General features: G+C 35.7%; 1 protein-coding gene across 5 annotated transcripts in view; it reads right to left on the bottom strand.

Moving 5' to 3' along the window:
* PPFIA1 (PTPRF interacting protein alpha 1) overlaps positions 1-17,886 on the bottom strand; it is a 55,396-nt gene that overhangs the window by 21,929 nt on the left and 15,581 nt on the right. For all 5 annotated transcript variants that reach the window (XM_021402053.1, XM_021402055.1, XM_021402057.1 and 2 more), the window contains exons 3-16: positions 12,931-13,032; positions 12,109-12,273; positions 11,159-11,233; positions 10,658-10,759; positions 10,213-10,434; positions 9,440-9,586; positions 8,567-8,701; positions 7,462-7,545; positions 6,743-6,874; positions 4,564-4,626; positions 3,270-3,349; positions 2,884-3,016; positions 1,967-2,190; positions 1,320-1,554 (exon numbers count right to left, since the gene is read on the bottom strand). In XM_021402053.1, the coding sequence (XP_021257728.1) occupies positions 1,320-1,554; positions 1,967-2,190; positions 2,884-3,016; positions 3,270-3,349; positions 4,564-4,626; positions 6,743-6,874; positions 7,462-7,545; positions 8,567-8,701; positions 9,440-9,586; positions 10,213-10,434; positions 10,658-10,759; positions 11,159-11,233; positions 12,109-12,273; positions 12,931-13,032 (1,899 nt within the window). The remainder of the gene's footprint in view (positions 1-1,319; positions 1,555-1,966; positions 2,191-2,883; positions 3,017-3,269; positions 3,350-4,563; positions 4,627-6,742; positions 6,875-7,461; positions 7,546-8,566; positions 8,702-9,439; positions 9,587-10,212; positions 10,435-10,657; positions 10,760-11,158; positions 11,234-12,108; positions 12,274-12,930; positions 13,033-17,886) is intronic.

Raw genomic sequence — 17,886 nt, 5'->3', positions numbered from 1 at the left:
GTTTGCATGCTTTCACACTTTCATGAATCGGTTACCAAGTATGAAAACAGACAAATGCACCATTACAATTTATTTTCCCCCCCCAGCTGCATTATGTATTAAGATAAAACATTCTTCTGATCTCATTATCATAAACATGGTGATTTAACTTTTTTTTTAACATATTTTTCTTTTAAGAGAGGTACTTAGGAGTTACCTAACTACTTTTTACTGTGAGAGTAAGGATATAAAGCACTCCATCTCCAGAAATTTGTTGTTTCCTACGAAATAAAGATGAGCTTGACTTTTTTAAATACAAGAATGACAAATGATTCCTTTTTATGGAAAAGAACCTTCCATTACACACAAAATCATTACACGTTCATTTCAAAAAGCTAGAAATACTAATTTTTAAACTCCTATCAGAGACCCAGATTAGATGTGTCAGTCTTCTGCAGTGTGTCTGCTATTGTATTCCTTGTCCATTGAATCTTACAGTCATGATACAAGTGCAATAATCCAAGACAATAAAGTGTAGTAACCACGATGCTGCACAAATAACTATTAAGCACAGGTTCCAAATCTGGAGACAAAGTAACGTATACAGACAGAAGTATTCTTTTAATTCCAATTTACTTCTCAGTGAAACACGTTCCGTATATTAAAAAGGAAATAGATTTGCCTAAAATTTATATAAACAAAAAGGTGGAAAACTGGTCTTTTTTTTTTACAGGTAGACCTACTGCATAAAGCAGCTCCTAGGATTAATTTTCCTAAGCAGTTTTAGGAAAGTCAAAATAATGGATCCATCCTTGTCCACTCACTGAACTGCTGAGACCAAGCTGCCACTACATCAGCTACTAGGTCTAACATTTATCTACGTGTTTAATAGGCTAGGAAAAGACACTAGCACTTGATATTATCAAAGCTGTGACATCTTATAAACTTCAAGATTAATATAAGACATGCAAACTATGGTTTAGCTGAATATTTGCCAAAAAAAAGACCACTAAAACTGAAGCTTAAAACTTGTTCCTGGAGTGAGGGTAAAAAAGAAAACCTTATTTCTTCTAGGAAAAGCAATTACGAAAAATCATAACAAAAGGAATATTTCAGTATGAGATGCTGACCAAACTATAGAATTGAGTTCTGAATTTTTTTGTTTTTAATCGTTACGATTTTATCTTACACTTTTTACAGAAGTTGAAAGGAAGCAGTAGGAAAAAAACTAGAGAAAGGACGAACAGAGTTAAGTAAGAAGGTGAGGAAGGGGAAAATCAAATGCATTTCCCACAGAAAAGGAACATTCTCCTGGAAAATTAAAGTTAGTGGATACTTACCAGCGTCATGATACCTAGTCTGTCCACTTCCCTAGCTGGACTATGCGGAATCCGCCTTGGGGTGGAGCGGCCGCTGCCAGGTGGGGAAGAACCAGCAAGCGAACCGCTTGCATAGGGAGGAGGAATGGAGCTCATGGACCGGAATCGGCCATGAGCATCCAAACTCCCACTACCCACTCTGCTTTCAATTTCCTCTGCACGCTGTTCTGTGTTTTCCTTTTCTTCCTGTATAAGCCTAAAAGAAAAAAAGGTTCCAAAGGAACATAGCATTCAAACAAGTACCATATAAACAGAAGGGCCCACGCAAGCATTTTAAAAAGCAGCAGCACTTGACAGACAAAACAGCTGCACTGAAAATTTTGTAATCCAATCTGAAAAGAGGTCGTAAATACTACAACTATTACCACCATGCAGGTGTTTCTGTCCAGCTAGCAATACCCTACCTTCTACAAATGAGACTGAAGACCTGAAAGGAATACTTAAGGCACAGACAATCTAGTTTTTTTTGCTTGTTTGTCAATTCCCACTCTCTCAATCCCCCAAAGGAAAGTGAATGAGTAAACAATGATGTGAGTAACCATACAAAAAGGATTTCTTGTGTCACGCATTCTTCTTTAGAAAAACATGTAACAGGAGATATGCCATACCTAATCTCTTTGTTAATTGCATCCAACTGTTCTTGAAGCATCATGGCCAAAGTCTGAGCATCAGCCTGACCACTTGGTGACAGCAGATCAACTGAACTGAATATAGTCTCCCTGTCATCCTCACCATCAGACACATCGACATCACTTTCAAATGCTTGTGCCACATTTGCCAATACACTGGCTTGCTGGGCTCGCTCCCAGTCCTGCTCATTCAGAGTTTGAACCTGTTAAAAGAGAATTAAAAAAACTCAGATGCAAAACACCTGACATTTCTACTATTTTTCAAGATATTTTAAACAATTTTTTTTTAAAGTCCGCTTACATGCTGAATGCATCCATCAAGATAGCAATATTTAGAGAAACGTAAAACAAGAAGCTATGATGTAGAAAACTTTGCCTCTTACAGGTAAGTACAGTTTTAAAACATTCAGACTCAGTAGATAAATTAAAACATCATTATCTTGGCTAGATACGCTCTCAATTAACAGATTTTTGCTAACAAATACAATGAAAATGTTCAAATCAGCTTTGTGTAAAAGGAGAACTTGCAAGACTTGCTTGCAGGACAGTAACATGTTACATTAGTGAACAAAAGTTGAAATCCAAAGCGTACAGACACAAAGGTAGGACTCTTTCAGATTACATAGCACAGATTTATCATGCTTAAGGCAAATTTGACATTAAGGTCCCAAAACTGCAGTTACTGAAATAGAACTATGCAGCCTAGTAGCTGTGTGTTAGTGAAGCAGAATACCTAAATGCAAGCACATCTTAAAATATATTTTGATACAGAAGATCCAGCTGTTTTATTGCTGGGTAATCCTATTCCACCAACTCCTTGCAACATGTTAGCTTTATCTAATCTACTTCGTTGTCGAATGTTTTGTTGACCTCAAGTCCTTTTAGAGTTCTATTACCTTTGAAGGCTCATCTCTGAGGGCTGCCAAACGCCCTTTCTGGGGACGCCTCAGCACAGAAGAGGTGCCATAAGTGTCTGCATGACTGTCAGCCACAGATGAAGATGTCATAGGGTATCTGAAATCTGGTCGGCTAAGACAGGAAGAAACACTATCATTAATAAGATACAGAAAGGAGTGAAACGAACTAAGAAACCTACCCAAATGATTTGTTGTCCCCTCAGTGCCTTTTTTTCTTTTTTTTTTTTTAAGAGGTGTAATAGCTGCCTTATCTGCTCTATAAAGAATGTTTTACAGTTACAACTAAAGTGTTTTCATTTGCAATAGGTTAAGTTTTGTTTCAGGAGATTAGAAAAAGTAATTGAACTACAATTACGTGCTTGTACCTATGATGAAGTGATGTGGCTCTGAGTCTCACTTGGTCATTTTCAGCCCTTAATGCTTCAATATTTAATACAAGTTTATCCTGTAAAAACAGATACAATATGCATTAAAAAAATTCAGCATCAGATCCTAATTTATAAGATAACATTTAGCCCACTGATCTAGTTTCTATGAAACTCTGATGTAAACAGTTTTAAAACACAGCCTTGAACAACATAAAACCAAAATGATTTTTGCTACACAGTACATCACCATCACAAGAGGGCATCCAAGGATAATTCTTGGCCCTCTATACTGTGGCTCTATATACATACTTGAAAAGCAGCTACTGAACAAAATATTACCAACTTTAGTAAAATAAAATGGCAATATTTAACAGGAAACAAGATTTCTCAAGCTGAGAAAAACAAGTCCTAAAAGCATCCACTTTCAATTCTAGCACTCATACATGCTGTAAAAACTTGGAATTGAACAAAGCAATTCAATGAATGAGAAAACAATGAAAGACTATGGAGAGGGGCTGATGATGAACATCTGTGCCTTGTGCGAAAACTAGGGGCCTACATAAAAATTCAAAGTGCATCCTGCAAAACATTCTGAGTATGTTCTTCATTTTATTACAAAACTACAGCCTCCAATAGTTTGGCCTAGCTGATTACTAGAATGATTTGGGGAGATGCAGTACACCTGTGATTTAACAAGCAATAACAAGTATTACTTCAGAACAGTGTGATCATAAAATGAATCATCACTGCTTAAGGAGGCAAAGAAATGAAGGGCCCCACCACTATTATTCAAGAAGTTAATTTGCCAGTTACAGTGCCAGTCACTATTGCAAACGAATAACCAAGCCTAATAAATCTCTCTCTCTCAGAATTTTACGACAATTTTATCAAACAAGCATCTGATGACATCCACTGCTTTAAGTTTATATCTAAGGAAAAACACCCACCGTTAAAGTACTTCTTTTCTTTTTACTGTTCACAGTTTATACATAAAACAGTAAAAAAAACTATGCAATCTTTAAACTTCAGCAGACTGTCAATATATCCAGCCACTTTGCTTATTCAGAACTGTGTTATGTCTAAGAAAAAACCAAAATATTACCTATAAAAACATCAAAACATTGAAGCAAACCGTACTATAAAATAAAAAATATCAGCTCACAAAATCGGTATTTTTGGACTAAGTAGTGTTAATAATGTTAAGCTTTATGGGGCAAGCCAAATCTGCTTCTGCTATGTAGCAATGCAGCAATTATTTTCCAATATAACATTTCAGAAATGCATGTCATACCTTCTCATGCTGAAGTTCCTCTATTTGTTTTTTTGCATTTTCAATTTCTCGAAGAAGTGAATTCTAAAACAAAATGTATCACAAGTTACTTATAAAAGCTTACCACTCCTAAATCATAACCAATACGAGTTATTAACAAACTTCAGTCATATTGTACAGACGCATTTTAAGTTAGTAGATAGTTTATTGCTTACACTGCTTCACCTTGATCACATCTGAAAGCATGTCCTTTCAGGTATACAGCCATGTAAATAATAGATTCACTAGTAGTAGAAGTTCTATCACATTTAATAAAAAACAAACAGTAATTATGCAGCTAAAGTACTTTACATTTGTTCAGTGTTTGGTAAGTAAGGTATTGCTGGCTGTTATCACTGAATTTTCTTTTTGTTTTCACATGTCTGATCAATGAAATTACTATAATGCAAGAGCTGTTTTCTTCACCATTATGTTGCAACTTTTAAACGACTCATATCAAGATACTTACAACTACTACAATCTATTTGCTCAAAGCAGTTCCCAAATTCAAATTAAGAATCATCTGAGAGCTACAACAATCAAGAAGATTTTCAACTAACGTGACCACAGTAAACAAAACTAAACAAAAATCAGAGGATCCCCCTTCTAATAGTAAGTCTATAACCACCTTACTTTTTCTTTGCTTTCCAAAGTTGCCAAAAAGTTCTGCTAAACACATTTCCTTGAGATGAGTAATACCATTATTTGCATTTTAAGCCTGTAATAAGCTTTCGTAAGTGAACAAACAAATCATTCTGGGAAAAGAGCTTCACTGATCAGAAGTATTGAAATTTTATATGCATGTTTCTTCCTAATAGAAGAATGAGCTGGAAGCCACTGGGAGAATACTTTTCTCAAAGCTGTTACTGATAGTGAGGGTCAACTGAATTTTTCTCATTATTCATGAATGTAGTTCATGTTTGAGGAGTAAAGAAGAGTTTAGTGTTAACTCTAACACATCCCTCACAATGTTCGACCATAAAAAAATGCAGTCAGCTGCTTCTCAGAAATTGAATTTATGAGAACTGCCAGAGCAACCTAAGGTAAGTAAGGCCCATAACAAGAGAGTCAGAAGTACTGGGAGCAGCTGGTGATCTTGAAAATAGCAGTCTTAAAACCTAGAAGGCAGAAGTCTGAAGCCTTAGATGCCAGATAACTGACCTCCCTGACCATGGCAGGTGAGTTGGAATTAGATGATCTTTAAGGTCCCTTCCAACTCAAATCATTCTATGATCAGACAGGAAGCATCCTCATCATTAACTCAAAGGACCTGAACCTTTATTTGTACTACACTATGTGATTTTTCTTACCTCCCAGAGTTCAAAAGGAGGAAAAAGAAAAAACTAAATCTCTAATAATCTGAGGTTTGGGCAGTTCTACAGTTCTCGAAAGACTGAAGGTTTCGGGATAAGAACTGAGTTAACATGAATCATGAGAAAGTAAACATCCATTGAAGCCTGAATACATCATTATAAGCCACTCAGCTTTCACTGAGGCATTTCCTCAGATAGTCACCTCAGCCTCCAGTACAAGAAACCGTTTATTAATCCAAGACAAAGCAATTCCAATTCAGCAAAGTACTACTGGTAAAAGGCACTGATTTTTTTTTCCTTTTTGACACTGAATAAGGGAATTCTTAAAGACAGGCATGAAAGAAAGATCCTTAAGGACAGAGCTCCAAAGCAGAAAGGAATCAAAGGTAAATATGTTGTAATTTAAAAGAGGAATTAAATACAGGACAAGGCTCTGAAATGTGCACTGACAACACAGGGAACAGTCCCGTTACATTCGTATAACTTGTCCATCTGGGAAAAAACACAGGATTGTTTCAACATGCAAGAATCCCACAATGATTTATGGTAACCAACACAGACAAAAGCTGTGTGAAATAAAAAGAATCTGAACTGAAAAGGTCATAGTTCAAGTCCTAATTCTTCAGACTTCCTGTATTACACTGGAGAAGCCTATTTATGCAGTCCACACCAGTCAACTAAGAAAGAATAAAGCATCTTAAAAAGATGTGTTCTGAACGCTTGTTTAAGGCCTGTCCTCCATCCAAAAAAAAGAATTAAGAATATACTTCACATTACAAAACACAGAAATCACTATAGAACGTTGAACATGTAATTAATAAACATGCTGGAATGTGACTTAAGGTTACCTTATCTTCCAAGGCAGCCATCCTTTCCTTGAGATGAAGCTGAAGCCTTTCATTAGATTCAGAGAGAAGCTTATCCACAGTTTCTGACAAGCGTTTATTATGCTCTTCGTTCATCTTCTCTCTCTGTCTAGCCTAAGATAAATAAAAATCAAAATTCTTATGACAAATTTACTGAAATAACTTGGAACTTACAATGGCTATAATATTGCCTGGTTGTAAAGAGGTCTGTTTTCTTTAATCTACATTTTTCTTTAATAGAAATGTTTTTTTCCAAAGAGATAAGAAACACTGCGTGTATCTCCATGACTCTGTAAGAGAGTATGAGGGACACAAGATTTTAATGACCATTTGAGATCAGAGGTTTGAAAGTCTGAGCTTATACTTCCAAACAAAACAGAGTTAAAACAATTCATTATTTATAATCTATAAATCAATTTCTGCACACCTAATTACTTCAGCAAGATTTTTGATCTCTTCATCAGGAAGTACGACTAACAACGAGGTATTCCCAAACTTATTTCAAATTGATGAGAGACTTTCAGCTTTTCCTTGAGATTGAAAGTTAGCCATAGAAAGTGGCTCAGATCTCCCAACTACTAGCCAACCTAAACTCTGGTTTATTTTAGAGATGAAACAAAACCAGCTTTGCCGAATGGTAGAAAACCATGAAGAGAATCAGACTTTCAGCATTGTTTCTGTGCCAAAAATATTTATAGTACCCTTTGCAGTTCTTGATTCTTTTCTTCTAACTGTGCTTCCATTTGTCTCAGTCGTTCTTCTATATTGCCATGTCTCTCTTCAGCCTGCCGATATAAAAAACAAAATTAGAACTTGTTATTAAACAAACTTTCAAAAGCATAAAAACATTGAAGCACAACCATATATCTAACATGCTTTGTGTAACTGCCCTTAATGGTAATATACAATGCAAAACAGATGCTTTTCTGTCACTAAGAGTACCTAGTGTGAGAGTTTGCATGTTAAATAACAAGACAAAACCTCTCACCACTAGATCCTGTGAATCAACTCTTATTTGCAAATGATTGTGTAATAGCAGAATTTCATTCAAATTTCCCAAAAGCCAACAAAAAACCATCAAAATTAATTGCATTCTCAACTTTTCCTCACTAACCTAGACGCTATGATTTTTTGTTGTTGATCATGACAAGGCAGAAAGCAGCAAGCAGAAATGAAGACTAATACACAAATTCTACCTTCCTAAGTTTGGTGGTAAGTTCCAACACTTTAGCAGCAGAGTTCCCAGGAGACAAAAGGTCAGACTACAGAGCCAATAAGGGATGGAAAAGATAACATGGAAAGAAAAGAAACTAAGACTTTAAAGAGACACACACACAAAAAGGTTCATTCATAGTCAATACATACATTATTTCAGACTTCACTGTTTCTTTTGCAGTCCTCTAAATATCTTTGTATTAAGGACTACGCATTACTTCTCCCACCCTCTCACTTGGTTAACAGTGGAAGAAAACTGGTTTTCCTCTTTAGAAATTGTTACTTTTTAAAAATACTTTAATGCCTATTATTGAAAGCATTGCAATAAAAGCCAACAAAGTAGAAACTCAGAAAGGCACTTTCATAATGCAACAGAGTTAAGAGAAAAACTAATCAAATTTCAGGTAGAAATTAAAGTAGCAGGACAAATGAGAGCACGTTTGAAGAGATGAACAGAAAATGGGGAGATACAATCTCTGAACTAGCCGGGGAATAACTAAAACAGATTAGCAAAAACAACAGTAAGAACAGATTTTTTGTAGTGGGACACTAACAGAGAAAGATCTTGAGGACACTGTCCAGTTGTCTCACCTTTGAAAGTGCTGCAACTCTCTGTGCCAGTTCAGCTTCCACCTCCGGTAAAGTTTCAGCTTTTCTCAAAGTCTGCTGCAGCTTTTGCTCAGCTAGTTCCAGCCGTTCTTGCAATTGCCTGTTCTTATCTTCACTCTACACAGGATTATGATCAGCAATTTTTAGTGTTAAAATGGTATCAATTTTGACCAAAAAGGAAGGTAAAGAGACAGTTTACTGACTTTACTAGAACTAAGGACAACAAGCTATCCAAAACTGGTTTCAAGAACAAAGATGTGGCATTTTCCCTTTCAACATATGAGAAATCCTTTTTCATTTTTCTTTATTGCAAATATTTTTGTAGATCTCAAAAGCAACTCTATCACTGAATAAATATAGTTACGGTATGGGAATTAGTATAGAAAATGCTGCAAGTTTTCAACGTCAAGGCTCTGCTAAAAATGAGTTATATCAAGGATAAATTCCTTTGTATTTTAAATAACACTATGTATGTTACCAGAGAATTAACTTATTTTTAAATTGAAGTGTGTACAATACTTAAAAAAAATTACAAACAGGCACTCCTCTTGTTAACAAAGCGTCACCTGGCTTCCTCTAGTTAGAAAGTGATTGGCTAAACAAAGGACAAAACCCCTCCTCCAGCACAATCAAGTCACCAAAAAGCCTGAAAAACACTTCTGTTCCCCAGTATACTCTCATCTTCATTTTTTCAGGGTAAAACTGTACAATACACTCCCTACCAAAAAATAATCATCAACAATGGTGCATTACAAACATTTAACTTCCTAAAAGAAAAGTGAAGTGCTTTAGAATAGTATGAACATTATTTCCATTGGTATTATGCTGAGCAAAATGTACTGTGCAAATTACAACCTGTCGATGCATGGAGTCTTTAGTGGCTATTTCATTTTCAAGTTTATCATTGAGGTCATGCACAGATGTAGCTTCACGTTGTGCAGCGAGGTAGCGTTTTTCAAGAGTTGTAATTCTCTCTTCCATGTCCTCCTTTTGGGCCATAGTCTACCCAAAACACAAGACAGAATTTAGTCTTTTAATACTAGGGATAATTATTTAGTGATCAAACCAGGGAGCGCACAACTGTGAGCGTAATTTGTAACTAACAGGTTCAATGACTCTTGTTTTTAGCAGTATGTTTAAGACCACTGATCTTTATTTTATGGATGGTCAGAGTGTTCTGGGAACTATCGTTTTCAATTTTATAAGGACACATCTCTTCCAAAGTGCACAGTAAGACATACGAATTCAAGGGTAAGCGATGAATGGGTTACAACTACTGTCAACCACATCACTAAGTGCTTCTATAACCACATAACTTTAACAACAAAAAATGAACTTCATGGATACAGTCAGCATTTATGACAAGATCAAGTATCTTTCATGCTTCAAGTCCACAATGCTAAATCTCTAGTTTAAGAAGTTTAAGTGTCTAGTTAATAATAGGTCAGTTCGGAAGACAAATTTCCCTAAGGAACAGGTCTTCTAAACAATAAAAGGACCATCATGCTGTAAAGCATTATGCCTTACCTTTAAACCAAAGAACATCAACGATTAACTGAGCATCAGTGACAAATTTTATAAAGCAATTACACTTGTGACTACCCAAGTTTTGACATTTTATTCCTCACCTCTCGTACATCTCTCTGCAATTTTGTGTTCATTTCTTCAGACTTTATTAAGTCTTTTCTAGCTGTGTCAAGATCTTCTTCTAGCTCTGCTACTCTACTAGACAAAGCAGTAAGGCGTTCTTTCATTTGTGTCTGCTCCTTGTTTTGCTTATCTATGACGTCTTGGAGTTCAATCACTTTAGCAAGATTTTCATCATGGCACAAAGAACCATCAGAAGATCGCTATTAAGGAGAGAGAAGTATTTACATATTATGTAGAAATTTGAAAAACGAACTGTTAGCAGTAAACATCTCACCCCCGAAATAATTCTATTATGAGACGGACTGCAAAAAAGTGAAACAGGCTTTTTGATCTAATCTTCAAAATCTTTTATTATGGTTTACAATTAAAATATTCTGGTTAATCTTAAAAAATAATCAGTCAGCTCAAAGCAAATAGCTCTACCTTCCCATTTGTAGTTGGTGTATTTTCTTGTTCATGATTTATATCCAGCATCCCATCTGGAAGTGTTTTTTTCTGATTATTTTGCTCTTTCAGAATCATTAACTAAAAGAAAAGAAAAGCTTATTTAAGTTTCAAGTTCAATTTCCATCTCAACAGTAATATAAAGAACAGCTGCAAAAGCAAAAGAGCAAAACAAAGTTACTGATTTTACTGCAAGGTATGTATTAAGAAAATATGTCACAGGCACTCAAAAATGATGCCACTGCACCCCAAAAGCTTTTCTTATAAAACCAGAGAAACTATTTTGGTTTGGGTTTTTCTTTTTCAGGTTGTTTCCCCCCTCCCTCCTCTTCTGCTCTTTCAAAGTTAGAGCAGTCATCTCCACTTGGTAAAAATTAAATGCACGAAATTGAAAGAAAATCTTTAATAACAGAAGAAATTATAGGTATTGATTAAACACTCACAATGCACACCTGAAGAACACTTTTAAAAGAAACCTACCTCTTTATGCGTAGTACCTAGTTCTTCTTCCAATAAGCTACATCTTTCAAGTGCTACTCGTAACCTCTCCCTTACCTGAAAGAGTCATTTCAAATCATTTGATATCACTGAAATCAACCTCACGCATTGCCATGCTGCCACACATTTTCAGGTAATAAGCAATGCTTTATTTCCATTACATTTAGAGATCAGCTTAATCTCAAGTCAGTAGTAATTACAACAGACACTACAAAAAAAAATTCTAGATGAACAATGAATGTCTCGAAATCTAGCTTTTTCTTTTCTCGTCAATAGCAAATTATATCTCAACATGACCTGTACATATAGGCAAGAATTAAACATCTCCAGAATTTGCCCAGCTTTTTGTAAGGCACAAAGCGTGCATGCTTTTGCTTATTCGCTACAAGGAAGGTGTACATCTCCTGAAAATAACCTGCAAGACTTTGTATACAAGGTCACAAAAGCTGTTCAAGTAAACTATGAGTTAGCAGCAAAATTCACAGTAAGCTTTACCATTTGTATTGCCCGATGCTAACATCAGGTACAGCTGAAGGGTGGAGCTCCTTTAAATCAGCTTTATTTAATAGCACAGTGTAAGCAGATTTCTTCCCTCCTGCACTCTCTAGTCCACTTGTGGTATTACACAATTAAAAGGCTAAATCCTGATATTATACAGGTAAGTAAACATATGCATTTCTCCAACAAATACATAAATCAAGCATGGTTCGGATGCACCATTAGCACAGTTGATGGAATACTGGAATGAACTACAGCACCTTGCTACAATGCAACACTTGCATTTGGGAGCACAATTATTAATGCAGTTTTAGCACAGCCACCACAGAGAAAACATCAGGGAACCTCACTCCCACAGCTTAAGTATATACAACTGTATGGTCCACATTAAGAAGAGATATGATTTTTAAAACATCAGCTAGCACAGTTATTACCTTTTCATCAAGGGCTTTATGGTGTTCAAATAAAGATTTTAGTGCTTTAAGAACTTCTACTTCACTAGAAACTCCTGCTGGAGATTGAGCTTGTCTCTTTACGACGGTCATTCTGAGAGATCGCTCATGCCGGGAGACGAGACACTCCAAGTGTTCCAGTAATAGCTAAAACAAAAAGCAACAATGTTTATTCCCATTCTGCAGAGTTACAGAAGACTGTACCTCCTAAAACACCAACTTTTGCCTTCTAAATTTCAAACTATTATACCAAGTCTAAGGACACATTTTATTAACACTTCATTTCTTTCACCCATACTAGAAGTGATATCAGAGCTAATGATAATAGAGCTAATAGCCCTATATTCTATGTAGGTTTTAAAATGAGGTTTCTACTTTACTGAGCCTTTCCAGTTCTTCCACCAATCTGAAGAACAGTGTGCATGTCAGAAGGATATACAAAGGAAATACTTTCAACTGTTCTGCTGGCACCTGTGTAAGCTGGTGGAAAAGACCACTACAGCTTGCCCACCCTACTCTTCTGGTATTGAGTACTGTAGATTTTCAAAACTGTAACTAGAAGAGAGCTGAATAACAGATAGTACTGTGATCTTAAATGCCTTTTCCTGCTTCTGCACGGCAATATTTGGAACCATACATAAGCTTCCAGGCCTTATTAACATACATTCACATCTCCAGGATGACTTATGAGCAAATAGCAAGGTAAGAAAGCATTTAGCTTTTCAAATGCAATATTCAGTGTTTTTCTCCATGTAGTTGGATACTTCAAAAACAGTGATCTTGGAGAGAAGACAAGGAACTAACCCTTGTATTATTTCTTTCTGCTTTCAGTTCAGCGATTTCTTCTTCTCTTTCAAGCAGCTGTTCCCTGCATACATTTAGCTCTTTTGTAAGTGCTGCAAATTCCTGAAACAAACCAGACAAATGTAAATACATTAAATACTGGGACATAGCAAGAGTGGATTCATACGAAGACTTAATGCAATTTCTTAAAGATTTCAGAAGTCTAAAACCAATACAATTGAACAGTCATGATAAGCAGGCTTAAGTTTCAGTGCTTAAAACTGTTATAAAGTCAACTGAGAAAATAGAAGACACTGGAACAGTACTTTGAAAGCTTACTTCCCTCTTTCCAGGTAATTATCTGAGATAGGGTATCCCCGTTAAGCAAAAGAAAAACCTGTCTCTATTGCACTCGTATTTTTTTTTAAGGTTTGGGGTTTTTAAATCAGAAAGATACTTCATTGAACAACTGAAATAGCTACTACATCCTGAACTATTTCCATTCTCTAGAAAACACTGTCACAAGAAATATAAAAGGCATTTAAGCATTGGATCAACTCAAAGAGCATACTCTGGATACGCTGTGAGATACAAGATGGTTATTAAGTAAAAGCTGAGAATTATCTTAGCTTCCAACTTAGTTTGGCAAAATTTCAGGTGTAATCTGAACCACATTAAAAACAATTATTAGTAGTAAGCCTAAACACGAATAAGGTTGTACTTTAAAAGACAGTGCTGTTGGGAACAGGGTTAACTGACCACTTTTGTTATCAATACCACTTAGGATGAGAAAATAAATACACATCAGTCATCTCAATGACTGGTGAACACTACAGAACTGCTCTGAAGTTCCTGTACAAGAAAAGATAGAAATACTAATAAACTTATTAGTCTTGCCTACTTCTCTACTTCCTATAAAAGAGAAAGACCAATCATGTATGCTAGATAGTAAATAAGTACAATTGCACTACTAAGACGATCCATCGATCACTGCTAACTAGGAATATACTGTGTAAATACACTGTGCACAAAAGCTGCTTTTCTAAGTTTTTCAAACTCCACAGGATATGCTGCTTAATTGATAGCAGCTGCCTATCTAGTAAAGGCTTAAGGTGGAGCAGTTTTGTAGTATAATTCAAAGTGACAAAAAACCACGCTTAAAACAAAAGGACACATCAACTAATTATACTAACACATCTGCAAATTCTAACTTGAAGCTAAAACAAGCAGTCTGAATATATGTCTTAATCTAATTAATCAAAACATTAATTTAGTAAGCTTTATTCTAAAACACATACATGACAGAAGAAAAAATTCTGTTGTAAATATATTACCTAGAGTGAACTCCTTCAGAATTACTAACACAATAGGCGTTAAGAAGTTGCTATGAACAAAAGACAGCACCATCACAGATACAGAATCCCTCATCATAACCACTCTTCCTAAATAAAAATGTATTTACATATTTAATATTATACCTTACATATTACATATTTACATATTTAATATTTCAGTGAAAATTTGTGAGCATGATTATTTCAACTTTCTACTTCAAGAGTAATTTTCATCCTTAAAAGGATTTTCAAGAAAAAAACACTGAAAATACATGTACTAGGGCATCCTGCTCAGTAAATGTATAGCTAATGACAACTTTAAAAGCGCAAAACAAAATGTAAGAAATTCTTGAGTGCAAAGTCCTCCTCAAGCTTTACAGGAGCTGGAAGAAAAAAATCACTCTACTTTGAGCTCTGCCTACAGAATTCTCCTTCCTGTTGGAATTCATACTGCACTCCCAATAACCCCAAGGGACTTTCCACTACTCTCAAGCAACTGACAGCATGCATCTCTTTTGCTCCAGGTACAAGCACAGGTAAACCCAGACAAGATTCTAAAGGTGCAGTTCTTCACAGGCCCAACTCGCTTATCTTTGTGTATTATGCAATTAACTGTTTTCAAGTAGTACTGACACTACTAAAAGTACTAAGACTCAAAGTATTTCCAGAAGAGCTTGATACAAGCTTATTTTCTGCGTTGTTTTTTTCCCCCCTTTTCAAAACAAATTAAAAAGTTTCCAAGTGCCAACAATCAAAATCCAGAAGCATGGGCACTAAGTAAGGACATCAGGCTGACAGGGTGAGCTCAATATTCCTCCAGACTATTTCAAGTCTTGAGGACAGAATAAATAAAGCAGTAAGGACTACCAGACACTGTTTTGCCATCTTTCCTCAACTTAGGATCACCGTATGGCATTAATAAAAATGTTACTGAAGTATGAGCTCTGTCTACTGAAAAACACTGTATATTTCAAAAGGAAATTGATCCAACCTTCAAATGATAACACAGACAGATCTGTTCCACTGTGTACTCCTGTGCTAATATAAATTGTAGCACAAATATGTCATAAATCTGATTTGAACCATCACACCGTCAAGTGACCCAAGAACAACGCACGTGGGAATTCATACTGCTGCTCCATAAACAGACTGACACGTATTTCTAGCATTGCATAATACATCCATGGCTGTGTGTTTTTGCAAAACGTATTTGCTTTGAGTCCCATAAGCTGCTTTATGAAGAACACTCAAGTGTCCTCAGTTTCAGCTGATGCTGCCAAAAGACATGTCCTTTCTAGCTTTAATCACTCTCTTCAACAGTAGACAATTTGTGATTTCCTCAAGCAGTTCAAAAGGAAACTATTTGCAACTTTATTACCTGAAAAACATTCTGAGTTGTCCCACCTTCTTCTTTGGCATTAAATCGATGTACAGAAACAAATATAAGAAACAAATAAGAAAATTCATAAGAAGCTTTTTTATTTGCCCAAATGATATAATACTTTGTACTGAAGGAGAAGATCGAAAGCTTCAGAACTCAAGTTGTGCTCTGCTTCTAGTTGCAATCAAAATAATAAATACCCTGCTCTGAAAATTGACAGGAACGGGGACTCAGGAAAAAACACGTCAGAGCACTTACTACAAGAAAGAGAGTGCCAAATATACTAGATAAATATCCTCTGTTGATTAGAGAGCACTGGCAAAAACCCGTGTACTAAACTGAAATGCTTACTCAAGAAAGTAACTTTCTGAACCAAATATGACACTCTTACAGTCGAAAAGAAAACTCAGCAAAACACTAAAATCAGTGGAAGTCAATTTGTTGTTGTTCAGTAATACATTTTCTGGGTTTTGTCCACATACTCTACAGGTTTTTAAAACAGCAGCATTTCTTCTACATTTCTTCATCAAGAAAAATTGACCTTCAACCCTTAGTGTTCTAGATGCCACAAACATCCTTCTACAAATTGCACCAGCTGATCTAGCTGTCAAGTCTGTGGAATTGCAATGTCTGATCTGATACTTGACTGCTTACAAGATGATGGTCCAGGAACGTTACAGCTTTCAGGTAACAGATTTTCTTCATGTTTATTACAAGTACGATTTATAGATTCCATGGATAGTACATTGCAAACCAATAAATAAATGCTACATGACAGTAAAGATAAAATTTCAGCTAAGGGAAAGAATTGAAGAAGCAGAGGTAATCCCTGTGAGTCTGACAACTTGAGCTGCATAGCAGGGATGCTCTTTCTACCATAACTGCAGAGAACAGTAGGGTTGCTTGGGATTTGCTTAAACAAAAAGCAAACACCACTCCGAAGCAAATAAGGAATCAAGATTAAAGGTAACAAGATGGCTAGAAAACTTATTTTAAGGATAAGACAACAGAAAAAAAAAAAACTTTTAGTTCATCAAGAAAGTATTACATATTAAAAATATCTTCTGACAATATAAGGATGAAGATGCAACTGTTGCACCTTTAGGAACACCTCTGTCCCAACTATGAGAGCAACATTTATCTGTTTAATCCTTAAGTAACATTTTGTTGTACCATTAACATTCTGTTCTGTAATCTGCACATCAAACAACCCACTCAAATATCCAATATGCTGAGAAGATAATACAAACAACAGAGGAAAAACACAGGCCATCAGGGATGAGAAAGCAAGGTAAATACGAGACAAGCTTCCATCGTGTTATTTATATTACATGTAATCCACACTTATTCCAAATATCATGTGCACAGAAATGAGAACTGTCATAAATAAAACAAAGCAAACCTAAATATCTACGCTTAACAGGATATTTAATAGTCAACTCATTTTAAACCTAAGGGTTGTAGGCAGCAACAGTGGCCCGTATCCCAACATACCAGGTTTTAAAATACTTAATACACATTCAATAGAACTTACCTGTTAAACAGAATCTGGAGGGGTCAAGTAACAGCAAGCAAGTTTTGTAGCTATTGACACACCAGTTTAGCTTTTTCAGCTGTCAGAATTACTAAATAATTCAAGAGCAGAGCTACAACTCAAAAGCACTCACATGTTTTGACCATTAAATCCTGCCTTCCAAGAAAATGCAGTTACATACTAACAACAGAAATCCAGAAGAAACATCAACCAACATAAACAGTGCTATGCCTATCCAGCCCAATAAATCAGATTACTTTCAACCTTTCCAGAAGCTACGGCATGCTATAATGGAAAAGACAAAAATTAGTCTAGAGCATAAAAAAAAAGAACTTGCTTCTCACCTAATTTCACCTAAATTCTCACCTTACTTTCCAGTAAGCATCAAACAGATATGGTTACGTCAGACTCTTGAGCTTACATATAAAAGTTTTTCATGCTCCAAGTGGCTGAGAACCTACCTGCCAGTGAGAATCGTGCAGTAAACACCACCTTTAAAATATTAACTTTCCTTTCCTATACCTCATTTTGCATAAGAGTTTTAGCAGCTCAAAAAAAAAAACCACTCTCCGCTATTAAAACATAAGTGCAGGTTTCTTTAATTATAAAAATATTCTCACATTCCAACCACTAGCACTGAGATAGTTTGAAATGTTTAGTATAACTTTTGATCAACCCTCAGAAGTCTACATTTTCCTTGAATCAAAAACCTTTATTTCCCCTCTCTA

This window comes from Numida meleagris, chromosome 6 (genome assembly GCF_002078875.1).
Source record: "Numida meleagris isolate 19003 breed g44 Domestic line chromosome 6, NumMel1.0, whole genome shotgun sequence".
Taxonomy (NCBI): Eukaryota; Metazoa; Chordata; class Aves; order Galliformes; family Numididae; genus Numida; species Numida meleagris.
Note: the sequence above shows the minus strand (reverse complement) of the source record. Positions and strands in the feature narration are given on the sequence as shown.